General features: G+C 41.3%; 1 protein-coding gene across 5 annotated transcripts in view; it reads right to left on the bottom strand.

Moving 5' to 3' along the window:
* Positions 1–19,805, bottom strand: part of MGAT5 (alpha-1,6-mannosylglycoprotein 6-beta-N-acetylglucosaminyltransferase) — a 330,917-nt gene that overhangs the window by 100,586 nt on the left and 210,526 nt on the right. For all 5 annotated transcript variants that reach the window (XM_070240751.1, XM_014732437.3, XM_070240750.1 and 2 more), the window contains 2 exons: positions 18,668–18,802; positions 9,234–9,367 (listed from right to left, as the gene is read on the bottom strand). In XM_070240751.1, coding sequence (XP_070096852.1) covers positions 9,234–9,367; positions 18,668–18,802 — 269 coding nt within the window. The remainder of the gene's footprint in view (positions 1–9,233; positions 9,368–18,667; positions 18,803–19,805) is intronic.

Raw genomic sequence — 19,805 nt, 5'->3', positions numbered from 1 at the left:
CCTCAGAAGAACATCACTCCTGAAGGCTGAGACTCAGACTGAAGAAATTGCAAGGCTGATCCTATTACTCACTGGTCTGCACAGAAGTAAAAGGCAGGGGTTCTCCTGATCCAAGCTAAAGGCCAAAAAGACAGTTTGAATCACAAATAGCTCCTTTGATTGTCAGGCCCTAAAAATAAAATCATACACGGAAACAACTGATCCTAAGTTGAAGCCAACAGGCTTGTCATTTACTTGCATGAAAGGGAACTGGCTCATTTCTAAAATTCTTGATTTGTTTAGGCAAAAGTTTTGGTCTACGAGCCACTATTCCAACCTGATCATGCAAATAAGCATGACTGTGAGCCCCCAATCCTGGGAGAAATTCAAGGACAACTAGTCTGATTTGAATGACAAGGACAACCAGTATGATTTGAAGAACTCTTGAAAGCCCAACCACGTGAATAAGTTCCGTGGGAAGACAAAAGAGAGTAACGTGAGGCCAGTGGTCCCAAGAAACTTCTGTCATCTTAAATTTATACCACACTTCTTACCCTTCCCTACATTGCTGCATGGACGAAAAATAGAACAGCGATTACTGTCCAGTTTAATTCAATCAATAAATATTTTCTGAATGTCTGTTATGTGCCAGGCATCCTTCAGGTCTGAGTTTCAGCAATGAACAAAACAGACAAAACTCCTACTAATACATGCCTCAGCTTCCAGGGTAGGAAAAAAGAAAATAAACCAAAGTAAGTGAAGCATAAATGCTAGGTGGTAATATAGTTATGGAGGAAAATAAAGCAGGGCAGGGGCGTAGGAAGTTAGGGGAGAAAGGAGTTGCATTTTAAAAAAGGATAGTCAGAGATAGTCTCACTGACGTGACATTGGAGTTAAAGACTTGAAGGAGGTGATACAGAAGTCTAAGGGAAGAATGTTCCAGAAGATGGAACAAGTAATGCAAAGGTCCCGGGGTGGGAGCATGCCTGGTCCATCCAAGAAACAGCAAGGAGGCTAAAGAGCAGTGAGCAACAACACATGCAGTAAGAGATGAGGCCAGACAGGAAGTGGAGCCAGACCATGCCGGGGACCTTGAGGCCACTTCACTGGGATGATTTGTCCTTCCCTACAGTGAGACACTATGGCATTGTGAGCACGGGAGTGTCATGATCTATGTTTAATTAACTACATTTTGTAGTTGGGGAAAACCTGGGTCTGTTTGTTCTTTAGTCATTAATTCAATAGATATTTATCACCAACGAGGTTACGACTTCAGCTACTGAGGACTCAGCAGTGATCATGCTCATGGGGCTCATACAGTGGGGCTGGGGCTGGAACATACGTGCTGCGAGAGCTGCAGAGCAGCAGTGTCTGGCTCAGGGGAGGAAGGCTTCCCGGAGGACACGACACCTCCCTGAAGGATGCGCAGGGTGTGCATGGGGGTGGTGGGGAGAGAGGGAGGGACAGGGGCTTCCAGACAAAAGAACACAGAGAATATGGATATCACAGAGAACCTGGCACCCCAGAAGACCCCTAAAAGCCAAGCAGAGGCGAGAGGCCAGGAGGCGCCAGATAGTATAAAAAAAGGGAAGTGGTTGAGGATGAAATGGGCAGGCTTGAAACTGACCCCTCCAGAACCCCCATCTGGGGGAGTGACGTCAGCATCACGGTGGAGTGAGTTGTTCCCTCTGTCTCTCCCCTCTAAATTACAAGTAAACGGACATCCTTTAACCAACAGAGGATTCCCTACACAGCACGCAGGATGCCTAAGAGATCCACGCAGCTATATATACTTCGGAATCCCCAATCTGTTCTTTACTCAACTCCCTGTCAGCTCCCTGTCTTTTCTGCCCTAAATTTCCACACGCACCAAGAGACAGTGAATATTCCCCAGCCTTGACAATAACTACAGAATGTGAGCATCCAGAAGGCGAATTCTTTGGTTTCTTCGTATTGTGAATGACAGCTGAAATGTGGCAGGTCCTCAAAAAATTAATTATTAAATAAAAATAAACGAATACAAACAGGCTTTGCCTAGAGAATAGGAAATGTCCTATGACAGTGCTATGAATAATGAGGTTGTTAAGCAGACTACTAAACGTTACTGAAACTTTTCAACCATAGGATGTAAACGTAAGTCTGAGACGAAACTTGGGTGAAACCAGAGACGAGGAGTCTGGTCATCTCTGCTATTGCTACTTTCAGCCATAGTCTCCAGGGAAAAAGAGGAAAACGCTCAATTAGATAAAGATGCTTTACCACTGCTGATCTTTTTACGTCAGCCAGATGAAGCTGTGAAAGAGGGTGCCACGCAGATAATTAGAACTTTCCAAAATACAGGATAACTCAAGGTGAAGTGGATGACTTCAGGGTTTTATTTTTTCTTGTAAATGGTATAGGCAAACGTTGTCTCTGTTTCATTTTTCTGTGTGGGCAGATTTCCTTCATTCGTTTACTGAGGTGTAATGCATCTTGCTTGGGACTGAGAAAAATAAAAGAGAGTGACTTCAGGAATTCAGAACGAGCGGTAGGGACAGCAGACGAAAGGCCGCCACTGAAATAATGCCTAAATATTGGGTCAAGTCCATAAAAAGCGACATTTTAATTCTCAGCAAGAAATAACAAAAGTATCCCAAAATAAATACAAATTGGGAGCTAGCCACTTGATGGACTATAAAAAAGCCTTGGAAACGATGGTTTTAAAAGTAGAGCTTTGAAAATATTTATGATATACTAGGTGGTAAAAAAAGGAGATACAGAATTTTAGTACGTATGTTACGACTATGTAAAAATGTACTCATGAAAAAGATAATGCTTACATTAGGGTACGGGAGCCTTTTTTGGTACAGGAGAGGCTTTCCTTGTTTTTGTAATAGGGTTATTCTTTTTTTTTAATTTGATTGGAAAGATGGAAGAAGTCACTTAAATAGAGTCTTCAAGAAAAAAATAAAATTTTGTTATGACGATGACTTGAAGGAGGCAGAGTGGTGAGGAATCTGGGTGGCAGCTTCAGAGGCCAACAGGCTGTCTGGTCAGGCTGGGTCAGGACCTGGAGAGGGATGTGTTGTGGGAAGAGAAGCGCAGGGGGGCTTGAGGTCAGAGAAGTGAGGGTCTTGAATACTCTGCTATGGATTTTGGACCTGGCTCTGTGGGCAAAGCGAAGGTACCACAGTCTTTTAGGAGGAACGGCCTGGTTCAAGTTGGGCTTTCAAAAACTGACTCTGGTGGCAGGAGGAAGGCCTTAGTGCCTAGGTCAGAGGCCACGCCATAGTGTGGACAAGAGGTGAAAGCAGGAACCAGGTCCCTGCCTTGAGGGAGGAACAACCAGACTTCTCAGCTTCCTGGAAAAAACCATCACTCAAGAGATCTAGTCTAATGGCCTTAGTGTTGCTTGCCCACTTGGTCCCTGTAGAAGCTGATTGGGAAGCTTCCAGCAATACTCCATGCTGACACCTACAAAATGTCCCACTGCAAACAGAATACACGGAGAGGATGTTCCAGTGAAACTCTGAGAATTGGGACAAAATAATAGACAAACCAGGCTTTTGAACTTGTAGAAACGCCACCAAGTGAATGAGGAAGTGAGTTAGAAGAGAAACAGAAGCAGCCTTAAAGTGAGAAGCATAGTACTCTGCATAGCACAGAGAGCAAATGCATTCTGGTCAGGAGTGCAGTCACACACCACATAACGATGTTTCGGTCAACGGGACCACATATACGACGGTGGTCCCATAAGAGTTGGTTCCATACAGCCTAGGTATGTAGTAGGCTATACCATCTAGCTTTGTGTAAGTGCCCTCTATGATGTTCGCACGATGAAATGGCCTAATGATGCATTTCTCAGAATGTACCCCTGTTGTTAAGCAACACACGACTGTATCTTATACTTCACTGTTCCTAAAGATGCTTCAGCAATGGTGCGTTCTTCTCTTTATCCTCCTGCTGGGCCCTTTCTGACTGGCCTTCCCTATGCTCTCTCTGCACGCCATATGTGCCAGAACACTGCTAAATCTCATAATAGGACAGCTGGACTCAAAGATTTGATTCTACAACATTCTATTTCTGCAGTCTCCAAACTTTTCATTGTGCACCCCACCAGAAGAACACAATCTAAGTACACCCACAACACGTTAATATTTATACATTATATGATTATTCTTAGCCCATATATTAAGCAGTAGTGAATCTGTCTCATTGTTAAAAAACTAACATGGAATAAATAAAATTTTGACATTTTCATCGCATACTCAAAGGAATGGTCTTCCCCTTCAGACCACCAGAATAGCCACATTTACTGAAAGGGGGAGGAAATGAAAGATTCTGTGGGAACAACAGGGCTGGACTGGACCCCGTTCCTTTGTCACGCAGGAAGGAAGGGACCCTCTTTGAGGATGCGCCCAAGTTCTCTGTGGGCAGGCTCTGGAATGCAAGGTGCAGGCACGAGTCCCTGTTTCCTGCTGCACTTTCTCCAGCTGACACATCTCAACACAACAAAGATCTCGAACTGCTTCACTTCCCCATTTCGTCCACTCGGGCAGCCTCATCCATGAGGAAGTTTTCCATCAGCCTGTAACTTGACGGATTGAGCAACCGTTGATGATTCTTGCCCTGCTCCATGGTCTCATTAGTTTTAAAATGCTGATTTTCTAATTCTTTATTCCTTTTGCATTTATTAGCTGTAATTTCTCCATGATTAACAACTTTCTCTCAGCAACTATTTGATTATCTTCAAATACAATTTGTCCTAGAAAATCAGGATCAAAGCTGGATTCTTTCCCTTTATCGTTCAGAATAATGAAGTGGTGTCCTAGGAACCTGCAAAGGTGACCGATTGATCTTGTGGGTTTTTCTCATTTGGAGGCTTACTCATTTGGAGTATCATCTTGGACTCATGGATTATTTGTCATTGGTTTGATTTCAATCCACTGCAGTCATTATCCTTTTTGATGTTCAAACTACCCCATCTTTTGCTCCTGTGTCCTTCTTTTCTGTTTTTTTTTTTAAGATTTTATTTTTCCTTTTTCTCCCAAAGCCCCCTGGGTACATAGTCGTGTATTTTTAGTTGTGGGTCCTCCTAGTTGTGGCATGTGGGAGGCCGCCTCAGCATGGCTTGATGAGCAGTGCCATGTCCACACCTAGGAGTTGAACTGGCGAAACCCTGGGCCGCCAAAGCAGAGCGCTTGAACTTAACCACTCGGCCACGAAGCTGGCCCCTCCTGTGTCCTTCTGACTCATCCTGTAGTCCTTCTCAGCTTCCTTGCTTTCTGGCATGACAAGATGTCCCATCTTGAACCTTTCCTGCCCTAGACCTGGAATCAGCTCTTAGTCCTAGGAGGAGGTTCCTTTTAGTGGGAAAGGTATTTAGGGAATCCCAATCTGAGTGCTATGGATACTCATTGCTACCGAATTGTCTTTCGATCGTTTTCAAAATACAGAGCTATGAAACATTTGAAACATATGAAAAAAAATAAGTTCATATTAATATTTCCTATTGAAGCTGAAGGTTATACAGTCTATTTGAATTCTTTAAGTACTCTTCCCTTGTATACTGAAAATCTTGGTTCCTACAGTAAACCTGTAATAGTTTCAAATAACAACATAAACATTTCCCACTATGAATGTGCAGTCCAAAGACTGTATTCTAAGATCACTTGAAAAAATTATTTTCTCTATGTGAGAGATTAACACCAACCTGATATATCACTAGGTTTGTTCGTTTCATTTTTTTAATCAATTATTAGTGAATGCTTTTTTTCTTTTAGATTTTTCTTTTTAAATTATGTACAACATTTACATGGTTCCAAAGTCAAAGTAAGGTTCAGAGACATCAAGAGACGTCTACTTTCTACCCCCGTCCCTGCACACCCCTCCTCCAATGCTAATCATTTTCATCAGCTTGTTATTTCTTTCTTCCAGTGTTTCTTTGAAAATACAAGCAAATTTATATACACCATCATACACACGTGTTCCTCCTCCGTACTTTTCTCATACAGAAAGGAGTAGCTCTTCACACTGCCCTGCGCCTTGGGGTTTTGTTTTTGCTTTTGTTTGTTGTTGTTGTTGAGGAAGATTCGCCCTGAGCTAACATCTGTGTCAATCTTCCTTCCTTTTGTACGCAGGTTGCTGCCACAGCATAGCCACTGACAAGTGGTGTAGGTCTGCGCCTAGGAATTGAACCCAGGCTGCTGAAGCAAAGTGTGCTGAACTCAACCACCAGGCCATGGGGCTGGCCCCATGCACCTTGGTTTCTATCCCTTACCATATTCTAGCTATCTCCCTCCAGAGAAGGAGACCTTCCTCATCCCTGCACAGCTACTCAGTACTTCACTCCATCAGTGAACCACGCTCTTCACTCAGTCCCCTATTAGGAACACTAGCGTTATTTCCAGTCTTTTCCTTTTACAAATAGGGCCACCATAAATGGCCTTGCACATGTGGCATTTCTTATTGTTGCTCATGCATCTTTGGGATAGATTCCTAGATGTGATTTGCTCAGTCAAAGGAAAGATGCACAGGTAGTTTTGCCAGACTGTGACAAATACCCTCTCACAGCGGTAGTACCACACTGCATTCTCACCACTAGGATGGGAACAGACTGGTTCCCCTGAGCCTCACCAATGGAATAGCTTTGCCAGCAAACTTTCAGACGTGGGCCAATCTGATATCCGGGACATGGGATCTTGGCGCCATTTTAAAATGTATTCTTCTCATCGTGAGTGAGGTTAACATGTTTTCATATGTTTGTGGTAATAAATTGCTTTTTCCTCAGAACCGGTAATAGCTTTCGCCATTTTCCTATCGGATTGTGGAACTTTTCCTTCTCAATTTTAGAAGCTCTTTATATATTAGTGATATTAACCCTCTGTGGTAGAACTCGCTTATAGTGTTATTTGTTGTTATTTTTGACATACAGCTGGTTTTTTTTAAAAGGTAGCCAAATGTATCAACTTTACCCCCTGATTCTGAATTCTGAGTCGTTAGGAAACTTATCCCTGTCCCAGGTTAATAGGAATTAACCCATGTTTTCATCTTTAGTTACATTTTAAACAGTAGATTTCTTTCAATTCAATCAACCAACACTGCTGAAATCCTCTATCTGAGGAGAACAAAACAGGCTTTTTGGGATTCTGAATTCCAACACTCTAAGAAAGAACTTCATACTATCTGGAAAGGGCTCCTGTTTTTACTCACTGGATATAGGTAAATACCATGTCATGGAACGCACACACATACCACATCAGTCAGTCAGTTTAGGCCACTTTGGACAGAGCTGACATTCTATTTCATTTGATGTAACACAGGGGTCACGTCCTAGGCCATTTTGTACCAGCTCATCCCAACCGTCAAAGTTACCCAGCAAAGTCAAACCAAAGGCCAACTCTGACCATGCCTCGCCATGCTGCCCAGCCATCTGTCACCTCACACGCCATATATGAGTGTGTTCTCTGAACCGTGCCCAAGGGACAGGTTGCAACAGCAGGATGATACAGCTCTAGGAACAATAATAATGTTTACGATGCATATAGCGCACATGCACAAATCTGAGCTAAAAACAAGATTTAAACACGAGCTGATTTTTTTTTTTTTTTTTGGAAGATTAGCCCTGAGCTAACTGCTGCCAATCCGCCTCTTTTTGCTGAGGAAGACCGGCCCTGAGCTAACATCCATGCCCATCTTCCTCTACTTTATATGTGGGACGCCTACCACAGCATGGCTTGACAAACAGTGCCATGTCTACACCTGGGATCCAAACTGGCGAACCCCAGGCTGCGGAAGCGGAACGTGAGAACTTAACCGCTGTGCCACCAGGCCGGCCCCCAAGCTGATTTTTAAAATCACTCCCCCATCGACCATAGCCCTTCTTTTTTTTCTTTTTTTTTTTTTAAAGATTTTATTTTCTCCTTTATCTCTCCAAAGCCCCCCAGTACATAGTTGTATATTCTTCGTTGTGGGTCCTTCTAGTTGTGGCATGTGGGATGCTGCCTCAGTGTGGTTTGATAAGCAGTGCCATGTCCGCGCCCAGGATTCGAACCAACGAAACAATGGGCCGCCTGCAGCGGAGTGCGCGAACTTAACCGCTTGGCCACGGGGCCAGCCCCAGGCCATAGCCCTTCTTAATTCTCCCTTCTCAAACCTTACACCTAAGGATTGGGCCAATGTGCTCGATGTCTCATTTAGTGAACTTGAGAAAAAGGTCATCTCCAGGCGGCTGCATACAAGGAGTAGGGGCCACCACATGGGAAAAGGCAGGGCAGGGGTCCCTTGGGTCTTAGCTCAACAAAGCAAACAGATTCACATCTCTGATTAATCCTAAGATCGAAATTTCTGGATTTAAAATCATTCTGATAATTTAGGAAAATGGGAATTCTCCACCCTTAGCATCCAAATGAACTGTTTAACTCATGTGGGCTATCATTTCCACAACAGGACTTCACCTCATCCCCAAGGTCCAGTGACTTACACAATATAGTTATCTTTGGCATGAACACTGCCAAATTTGGTGTTTGGCTTCACAGTCCTCAGCAAATTATAAATGAAATGAGGCTCAAGGCAGGTGATCTGATAGCAGCAGTGAAGAAATTGTGAACGTAGGCAAAGAACCCTACAGAAACAGAAAAACGCCGAGAACCTAGAGCTGGGGTGGGGCAGGGCATCAGCTTTGAGTGTGCCCACTGCATCACGCCATAAAACAGTCACTGCCATCGGTGACAACAACATCGCATGAGCAAGAGAAGGTGATTTCCTTCTGCACCCAGAGTTTAAGAAGTCAGGAAAGTGTGAAACAGAGTTTAAAATAGTTCCATTTGAAAAAGGCCAACTTTTTCCTCTACAAAGTTTGATGCTTAAGAGACTAAGATTTAATTATTTGGAAAATGTATGGACATGGAAGACCTCATTCCTCATCAGTAATCAAGTGGACCCTAAGCAGCATCTGTGTGGCATGAAACGTGCGTAGCGCCTGCCAATCCAAAGTCGGCCCAAAGTCTTCTCGCAAACGGGTTCTGGTGATAGATATTTCATACTGAACATTGATTTCCAGAACACTTCTAAGGCTTTTCACAAAATGCTCACATGGCCTTTCAATTCCAATTAAAAAAAAATTCAGTTATTCCCAAGGGCAAGGTTCAAAAGCACACATTTCTACAGCTATAAGGGCCCTGAGAATCATAACCCCAAATGCATGGCCAGGCCGTTGCTTTTCCCATCTGTCTTTGGCGGCATTCTGCAAAGCACGGTGAAGTACGAATACTCACGGAACATGGTATAAAACTGCTGTGGGTTCAGATTCCACTTTCCCCATGGGGTCTTGTGGCCTTTAGACTGGGCGTAGTTAGCATGGTTAAACTCTGGCTCGGTTCCGAATGAGTCCAGAACTCGGAGCATGCACCTGAAAGAAGAAAGCATGGTGGGTAAAGCTACAACCTTGACCCCACAGTTCAAAAGGGAAAAGCTTTAACCCCTCCTTCAGGACTACCAAACATGGACAAATCACTTTTAATTAGAAACGCTACTGGGCAGGAAGTGAGAGGTTTGAGCATAGCTTGGATACCAAACATCTCCACTGTGACTTCAGAGTCTGGGCCATCACCCAGCAGATAGGATTTGCTTCAGGTTAGTTGACTAATCACAGAGATCGCTCAAATATCAGTGAAATACAACGTTCCGTGAAAGCTGAAATCGTGGACTGCCATGTTCACGGCTGTACTCCTAGCCAGGGCAGAGCATACTGCGTTGCCCAATGAACAACTGTGGAAGACACGAAGAACTACCATTTTTAGAGGTTGTCTGAATGTTTATGTCCTCCCAAATTTCATATGTTGAAATCCTTATCTGCCAAGGTGATGGTATTAGGAGGTGTGGCCTCTGGGAGGTGGTCAGGTAATGAAGGTGGAGGCCCAAGGGATTAGTGCCCTGATAAAAGATACCCCAGGGGCTGGCCCCATGGCCCAGTGGTTAAAGTTCTGCTTTGGTGACCCAGGTTCATGGGTTCGGATCCTGGGCGCAGACCTACTCCACTTATCAGCCATGCTGTGGAGGCATCTCACATATAAAATAGAGGAAGATTGGCAAAGATGGTAGCTCAGTGACAATCTACCTCAAGCAAAAGAAAAAAAAGAGGATGAGTGACAACAGATGTTACCTCAGGGCGAATCTTCCTCACCAAAAAAAAAAAAAAAAAAATCTCCCACAGAGCTCCCTAGCCCCTTCCATCATGTGAGGGGCACAAGAGAAGACGGAGACCTGGAAGAGAGCCCTCACTCAACCATGCAGCCACTCTGATCTTGGACTTCAGCATCCAGAACCGCGTGCAACACATGTTTGCTGTTTATAAGCTTCTCAGGACGTGGTATTTTGCTATAGCAGTCCAAACAGACTAAGATGGAGGTCTTATTCTGCTTAAAACACATGGCATGCCTTATCTCTTTCAACAACCATTCAACAGTTTCATCAACTAACTAGAGTATGTGATTGATTTTAGGTAAAGCTTAGAATCCCGCTCAATAGGCAGTGGTGACTTTTATGTATTTGATGGTAAAGGAACATTATTGCTTTCTCCCAGAGCCTGAAGAAGTGAAACTGAAAGACGTGTCATTTGGCTTTTCCACCAAAGCCTTAGAACGAGATCGGTCAAAACCATTCTACACCAATTTTTATATGACCTATAAGCTAAGAATGATCTTTGTATTTTTAAATATATTTTATTTTAAATTTTTTTATTGCAGTAACATTGGTTTATAACATGATATAAATTTCAGGTGTACATCATTATACATTTCAATTTCTGCGTAGATTACATCATGTTCACCACCCAAAGACTAATTATAATCCATCACCTCACATGTGTGCCTAATCACCCCTTTTGCCCTCCTCCCTCCCCCGCTTCCCCTCTGTTAACCACCAATCCAGTCTCTGTCTTTATGTGATTGATTGTCATTGTTTTTATCTTCTACTTATGAGGGAGATCATATGGTATTTGACTTTCTCCTTCTGACTTATTTCACTTAGCATAATACCCTTGAGGTCCAACCATGTTATCACAAATAGCTGGATTTCATCGTTTCTTATGGCTGAGGAGTATTCCATTGTGCATATATACTACATCATCTTTATCCATTCGTCCTTTGATGGGCACCTAGGCTGCTTCCAAGTCTTGGCTACAGTGATTAATGCTGCAGTGAACATAGGGGTGCATGTATCTTTACACATTCATGTTTTCATGTTCTTTGGATAAATACTCAGCAGTGGAATAGCTGGATAATATGATAGATCTATTCTTAATTTTTTGAGGAATCTCCATACTGCTCCCTTTAGTGGCTGCACCAATTTGCACTCCTACCAGCAGTATATGAGGGTTCTCATCTCTCCACATCCTCTCCAACATTTATTGTGTTTACTGTCTTGTTAATTATAGCCATTCTGATGGGAGTGAGGTGATATCTCATTGTAGCTTTAATTTGCACTTCCCTGATAGTTAATGATGCTGAACACCTTTCCTGCACCTGTTGGCCATCTGTATATCTTCTTCGGAGAAATGTCTGATACAGCATCCATTTATGACAAAAACTCTGAATAAAAAGGGTATAGAAAGAAAGTACCTCAACATAATAAAGGCCATATATGACAAACCCACAGCTACTATCATTCTCAACGAAGAAAAACTGAAAGCCATCCCTCTAAGAACAGGAACCAGACAAGGATTCCTACTTCCACCACTCTTGTTCCACCACAGCATTGGATGTCTTAGCCAGAGCAATCAGGCAAGAAAAAGAAACAAAAGGGATCCAAAGTGGAAAGGAAGAAGTGAAACTGTCACTATTTTCAGATGACATGATTTTATATATAGAAAACCCTAAAGAATCCACTAAAAAACTTTTAGAAATAATAAATGAATACAGTCAAGTTGCAGGATATAAAAATCAACATACAAAAATCAGTTGAGTGTCTATACACTAACAATGAAGTAGCAGAAAGAGAAATTAAGAATACAATCCCACTTAGAATTGCAACAAAAAGAATCAAATACCTAGGAATAAACTTAACCAGAGAGGTGAAAGATCTGTACACCGAAAACTATAAAACATGGTTGAAAGAAACTGAAGAAAACACAAAGAAATAGAAAGATATTCTGTGCTCTTGGATTGCAAGAATTAACATAATTAAAATGTGCATATTTCCTAAAGCAATCTACAGATTCAACGCAATCCCTATCAGAGTTCCAACAAAATTTTTCACAGAAATAGAACAAAGAATCCTAAAAGTTATATGGAACAACAAAAGACCCTGAATAACCAAAGGAACCCTGAGATAAAAGAACAAAGCTGGAGGTATCTCACTCCCTGATTTCAAAATATACTACAAAGCCATAGTAACCAAAACAGCATGGTACTGGCACAAAAACAGACACACAGATCAATGGAATAGAATTGAGAGCCCAGAAGTAAACCCACACATCTATGGATAGCTAATATTTGACAAAGGAGCCAAGAACAGACAATGGAGAAAGGGAAGTCTCTTCAATAAATGGGGTTGGGAAAACTGGACAGCCACACGCAAAAGAACGAAAGTAGACCATTATCTTACACCATACACAAAAAGTAACTCAAAATGGATTAAAGACTTGAATGTAAGACCTAGAACCATTAAACTTCTAGAAGAAAACATAGGCAGTACACTCTTCAACACTGGCCCTAGCAGCATATTTTGAAGTACCATGTCTGACTGGGCAATGGAAACAAAAGAAAAAAGGAACAGATGGGACTACATCAAACTAAAAACCTTCTGCACAGCAAAGGAAACCATCAACAAAATGAAAAAAACCTACCAATTGGGGGAAGATATTTGCAAACCATGTATCTGACAAGGAGTTAATATCCAAAATACACAAAGAGGGGCAAGCCCAGTGGTGCAACGGTTAAGTGCGCGTGTTCTGCTTCAGCGGCCTGGGGTTTACCAGTTCAGATCCCGGGTGTAGATATGGCACTGTTTGTCAAGCCATGCTGTGGTAGGCGTCCCACATATAAAGTAGAGGAAGATGGGCACGGATGGTAGCTCAGGCCAGTCTTCCTCAGCAAACAGAGGAGGATTGGCGGCAGTTAGCTCAGGGCTAATCTTCCTCAAGAAAAAACCCCAAAATATACAAAGAACTTATACATCTCAAAAACAAAAAGTCTAACAACCCAATTGAAAAATGGGCAAAAGATCTATTTTTAAATGGTTAAAAAAATAAAAAGAATATTTTGTGACATGAAAATTCTATGAAATTCAATTTATAGTGTTCAAAAATAAAGTTTTATTTGACACAGCCACATTCAGTTGTTTACATTTTGTCTGCAGCTGCTTTTACACAATAACAAGGGAGCTCAGTAGCTGCAACATACCATATGACCTGCAAAGCCTAAAACATTTACTATCTGGCGCTTTACAGAAAGGGCCTGCGGAGCACTGCTTTAGACGACACAAAGAACCAGCAACCGGAGGAAAGGAATCAATCCTCAAACAGAATTTACTGATTTTGGTTACATTTATTTCATCACTCCTTCTTAAAACATTGATGGAAATTTGGCTTGTGAGTAGCTGATAAAAATTGCTCTATTATACTTCTGAATGGCTCTTAGTGGACCAACAAACATAAAAGTAAGTAAAGATTAAAGCCCTCATTTTAGAATCAGATGCTAGCAATGAGTTTCAAGTATCTGGCTCAGTTTCTTTCTTCCTTTTTCTACTATTAAGAAGTCATTCTTCCAACTTTTTAATTTTTATGTCAATGTGAAGTTTAGAAAAAAGTCCTAACACCAGATGGGATTTCCCGGGAAGAGTAATGGTAAATTAGCATTTTAGCATAATGATTTTCTCATCAGAGATGACCACTCTCTGTCTAGACAAGGAAGAGGAGAAAGAAAGAGGGAAGGCAGGGCGGAAGGGGGGAGGGCCATGACCACCAAGTGAAATACAAGCTGGCCAAAGAGAGAGTTTCCTTGTCGGGATTTCCGTCTGGCGTTCAACAAATGTGCTATCATCACAGGAGCAATTTTCACAATACACCAAGAACATGTCTTCAGTCTCACAGCCGACAGGAGGACAGAAATGGAGCCCACAGTCCAGGAAAAAGAAAGCTAGGGACCCAAGGAAATGACCAATCGTGTTTTACCTGCTCTTCGAATAACTCTGCATTCCTTTTCTCTTAATAAAAAACATTTCCATTTAACTTATTTATTTATTTGGTGGGGAAGATTGGCTGTGAGCTAACATCTGTTGCTAATCTTCCTCTTTTTGCTTGAGGATGATTGTTGCTGAGCTAACATCTGTGCCAATCTTCCTCTAATTTGTATGTGGGATGCCACCACAGCTGGCTTGACAAATGGTGTGTAGGTCCGTGGCTGGGATCCGAACCCACAAACCCAGGCTACTGAAGCAGAGTGTGAGAACTCAACCACTATGCCACTGGGCCAGCCCTAACTTATTTTTTTAAATATAGCTTAACATTTAAAAACTCTTAACTGAATTAAAAACTCAATTTAAAAACTCCTATTAATTAACTCTAACTCATATTTTAAAATAAGGTATAAAAGCAACTGGTTGGAGCCAGTGTATTTTCTTCTGAGAAAGATGGCAGTGTTCTGAAAGCAGCAGGGATGACAGCGGCAGCTCTGCAGAAGGTCGCTGTGACAGGAGGCAGGAGGAGAAGGAGGGACACACACTGCCAGGTGGGGCTGTGCGAGGTTCAGCTCCTGCCAGAGGACCAGAGCTGAGATTCAAAGATTACAGCTCTGCAGGCACAGCAGGAGAAAAGGCAGCCCTCCTCATAAGGAACCTTTGCCTTAAAGGCTCCAGCCCCTTCCACTTATTTATTAATGGACTCTGACAGACTATATTCCTCTCCAGCTTTGGTTTGTGACTATTTTTAACTTGGAGTTTTACTAGTGTTATTTTTAATTTAGATAATTAAAACAAACCCTGATGGGTAAAGCTGCCTGGTAGGAGCCAAACTCTTGAAAGCTTGGACCTTTTACACGGTGCCTAGATGTAAGCCACGTGACTCTGGGCTTCTGCCCGACAGAAGGCTACAAAACAAAAATGACCGCATGTCTCAGAAACTTGTAATTCCACATCCTTATAGGTGAAGCTTTGGTTTGGGAACTACTTTTTAGCTTATCTGGGTTGGTTTTATAAACCAGAGGCAGGGGACTGATCTCTGTCTACGGGAGGCTCAACATTATAGTTTTCCTTCTTCAATCACTTTCAACGTCTGCGTGCTTTGGAACTGTGTTTGTGATGTTAATATTTATGCCGTTGCTCTAATGTCTTTTCTGTGTCTGGAGCATCAGGAACAGACTGAAGACTTAAAAAGATATTTGCCTTGCTGCCCACGGCAGCTGCCCTCCTCCTAACAGAAGTCACTACAGCAATGCCAAATGACTCCTGGAACATTTTCTGTGCTCTAAGCCACACTATTACGGGATGGATGCTCACAACCTCCTTGTCAGGACCTACTTTCTAATTTGGAGTTTGATGTAAAACATGGTATATATCTTGGGCTATTTTTATCTCACTTTCCTGTGTGTCCTCAACGCGCAGCTAAGACCTCATCTGAAGCAAAGTGAGTATGAGTTTGCAGTACCCAGCAGTATACTAGTGCATGTAAGTATTTAATATATGTTTAACTGAATTTCCTGGGTCCAGACATGAATTATACAGAATTTAGACATATTTTTCCAAGTTCAACAGGACTCAAGGGTTTGCTCCTAAATGAAAGATCAGATGATAACTTTACATTTAATGGAATTCATACCATTTACCGATATGAATACAGAGAGCCCTGAAAATTTCTAATCTTCAAAAGGGGAAGAAATGGGCAAGAAACTTTCCAGAGGACCTGCTCGGCCTTTTGATGAAATCTTAACTTCATCACAACATAAAGATGGCAGGGCTAACATACTACAGATTTCCTGCCATATCGCTGACACAGAGTCACTAACTAGCTAATATCACCACCGTAGATGATTTATGACAGAAAGGAGGGATAAACATTACACTGTCATAAAACCCCCTCTGAGATGGTGCCTTTTCACCCAACAGGAATCAAACAGCAATCAACGGTAACCATTTTAATAATGAAATTGTCCTTTTTTAATTGACCTAAACACTACCACTGAGAATATTTTTCCATCCAAATAGCCCTTCTTAATGGTGAGGATATGTGAGTCTGGAGATGCCCATAATGCCCAGTTGCTTTTGCACATTTATCAGATGCCAGCCAATCACAAAATGCCAGGGAACAACAGCTCTGCCTTTCCTTCTTTTTTTGGCACTGTAGTTAAGAAGAAAAAGAAAAAGTTTGTTTGCTTACATGGCTTAGTAACCAAGAATAAAGATGGTTACTTCTACATAACTGAGAAAAAACGTGATGGCCTGTGATTCGTGAAGATTTCAGGGAAAAAAAACAACTAAAAAGCAGAAAAAATCTGATGCAGAAGGTAGAATGCTATCCTGGCCCCAAACAAGATTTTTGTTTTGCTTTTTTATGAGACTATATTGAGAAGGAAATGAAAAGTGCAAAGTCTCTTCTCGATCAATCCCCTTTCTCTGCCCATGAGCGTTTCATTGCCCAGTGAGAAAATCAGTGCTACTGGAAAGAAAATTGCAAGGAAATTCTACAAAATGGGCGTTTTTCCCCTCTGTGTTTTGGAGAAGATTCTTAATATTTTGAATTTTCATTTCATTTGAATTTCTAAAACACTTTCAATCTGATATAACCTTGGACATTAAATAATATTAAAGTATAAGCTAACATAAAGTGGAGAAACCTAGTTCTGGCCATCAAGGACTCATTTATTGGTTGAGTTAGGAGAACACATCAAAAAATCTCTTTACCCAATAACAACAGAAAAGAAACACATGGAAGGATTTCCACGTTGTGCTAATTGTAAGATTTTCAAGTGTGTTCTTTTAGGAAGTTCATTCAAACTGTAGGTCAATATTTACTATTAGTTGGTAAAATTGGTACTAAATTCATGATTAAGTTTATGTACCATTGACACCATTAAATAAAATGTTTATTTAAATTTATCGGAAACTTTTATAAACCATAAATAAAAGCCAGTATCAGCTGCAATAAATGGAAGATTAAAAAAAAGCATACTACTCTTCTTGAAAAAGTATTATTAAATTCAAAGTAGATACTTTTGCCTGCTGAAGTCTGAGACGTACAGCTACTCCTATTTTGTTAAAAATGCATGCAAATGTTCAAAGAAGTGTTGGAGCTCTAGAGCACCAAACTAAGGTCTTTCAGGAAGACAAACAAAATCGAAAGATCAATAAACTTCATTATATAATTCAATGACAGTGACAGGCTTGTGTACCATGTAAAGTCGTTTCAAATACTAATCATGGTCCCAAAGTCACACCCAGGGAAACAGTGAGCTCTTCTGCTAAATAATACAGACTGTGCACAGAGTGACACATGCACTGTAGTCACACTAAGCACGAGGCTTCCCTCAAGGTCCATCCATGTTGTTGCAAATGGGACGATTTTGTTTTTTTACAGCTGAGTAGTATTCCATTGTATATATATACCACATCTTCTTTACCCATTCATCTGTTGATGGGCACTTAGGTTGCTTCCACGTCTTGGCTATTGTAAATAATGCTGCAGTGAACATTGGAATGCATAGGACTTTTGGGATTGCTGACTTCAAGCTCTTTGGATAAATACCCAGTAGTGGGATAGCTGGATCATATGGTAGTTCTATTTTTAATTTTTTGAGGAATCTCCATACTGTTTTCCATAGTGGCTGCACCAGTTTGCATTCCTACCAGCAGTGTATGAGGGTTCTTTTTTCTCCACAACCTCTCCAACATTTGTTACTATTTGTTTTAGCTATTTTCGTCATTCTAATGGGTGTAAGGTGATATCTTAGTGTAGTTTTAATTTGCATTTCCCTGATGATCAGCGATGATGAGCATCTTTTCATGTGCCTATTGGCCATCTATATATCTTCTTTGGAGAAATGTCTGTTCATGTCTCCTGCCCATTTTTTGATTGGGTTGTTTAATTTTTTGTTGTTGACTTGTGTGAGTTCTTTATATATTATGGATACTAAGCCTCTGTCGGATATATGGGCACAAAGGGTGAAAGGCTGCACCTACAACACGACTGACAAACAATAATGTACAACTGAAATTTCACAAGCTTGTAACCTATCATTAACTCAATAAAAAATTTTTTTAAAAAAGTGTAGGATCCCAGCTTCCAGACAAGGTATTGCCAGCTTTCTCTTCCAAAAAATGACAAGAATACTGATGAGGGAATGGGGACAAGAAATGAGTCACCATCTCAAACGTAAGGAACACAAGAAACGACACTGTCCGTACTTTACCAAAATTGTTACTTAATTAGACAGATGAGATTGGTGTAGGCATACTGAGAGAGGAATGCTAACAAGTATTAGGGAAGGCAAAAAGGAGGCTGGACACTTGTTTTCTATTCTTAAAAGAAATCAACGAAAATAATGAACAGCGCTTGAAAGTAAAAAGTTACTGTGGAGAATATGAATTTCAATTAGGAATGAGAAATACACTCCACATAGTTCAAAAGATAATATTTGATAGCTTTTTCCTACCTGCAACCATGTAACCTTTTTTAAAAAATAAAAAGCTCTAAAAACTTCAGAACTGCAGGTGCACTTACTGGTAATGAACCCAGGATGGTCCCAGAGTTTTCTTGAATTGAGCGAGTCCCACAATATCAATATAAATGAGCTCAACAATTCTGTCTCCTACAGTTGGGCAGCCAGATCGGTTTCCCACAACCTTCTTCATTATTCTAGAGAAAGGACAGAAAAGACAACAAAAGAAAACAATTTACTGCAAGGTACTACACTTACCAACTTTAATAGGCAAATAAACATTCCAAGAAACCTTACCGGAGAGGATGGCATGGCCATTCCCAATCCACTGCCTATCCAAATTCTGCCCATCCTCCAAGGCCCAGCCAGAGCACTGATTTCGACTCTTGCAAAAGTAAATGGTAGCATGCAAACACAGCCTTTGAAACCAAGGAAGATCTGTGTCTGATTCTATCTTCACTATCTAACAGCTGTGAGATCTTAGACAAGTTACTCACTCTCTCTGAATCTTTCCTCACCCTCAAAAAGAAAAAAAAAAAACACAACAAAACAGAACTGGACACAGAGAAGATGATAAGAGAGCAAACTCTCAGATTCTTCAGGTGGTTAAAGGAGGTATTGAATAGAAAGTGTCTAAGGTTTACAGATACTCAGTGACCCTTAGTTTCTCCCAGTCTGTCATTAGTCCAGTCCTTACTGACCTCCTAAATGTCTTCCATTTCTAGCTTCTACAAACTTCTTTCTATATTGTCTTATACTGTTTCCTAACTTTTTCTCTTATGTAAATTTTTTCCTTCTGACTAGACTATTACAGAACTGGCACTACAGTTTACACGTTTTCATTTTCCTTCCTCCCATCCATCCATCCGTCTAAACATACCCGTGTACTCAAAGAGAGCCAACATACTTGATCATATGCCAACTTCACAGGTGGGAATAAAGAACTGCTAACAGTATGTCCACTCACCCAGAAATTGAGCATCACTGATGCCTTTCCTCCCTGCTCACACCCCTAACAATCCTTCCCCACATGATGGACATTCTACTTCAGAGAACAAGCATCATAAACAGGACTCTGCTCTATAGCTCCATCCTGCCACTGATTCAGGCACCTTTCTCTTCTGTGCTTCTGGAAGGGCTAGGTTCCATATAACCAATTTGTTCCCAAGAATTTGAAAATGTTTTCTGTAAAGGGCCAGA

Source organism: Equus caballus, chromosome 18 (assembly GCF_041296265.1).
Source record: "Equus caballus isolate H_3958 breed thoroughbred chromosome 18, TB-T2T, whole genome shotgun sequence".
Taxonomy (NCBI): Eukaryota; Metazoa; Chordata; class Mammalia; order Perissodactyla; family Equidae; genus Equus; species Equus caballus.
The sequence above is the reverse complement of the archived record's forward strand: the minus strand, read 5'-3'. Positions and strand labels throughout refer to the sequence as shown.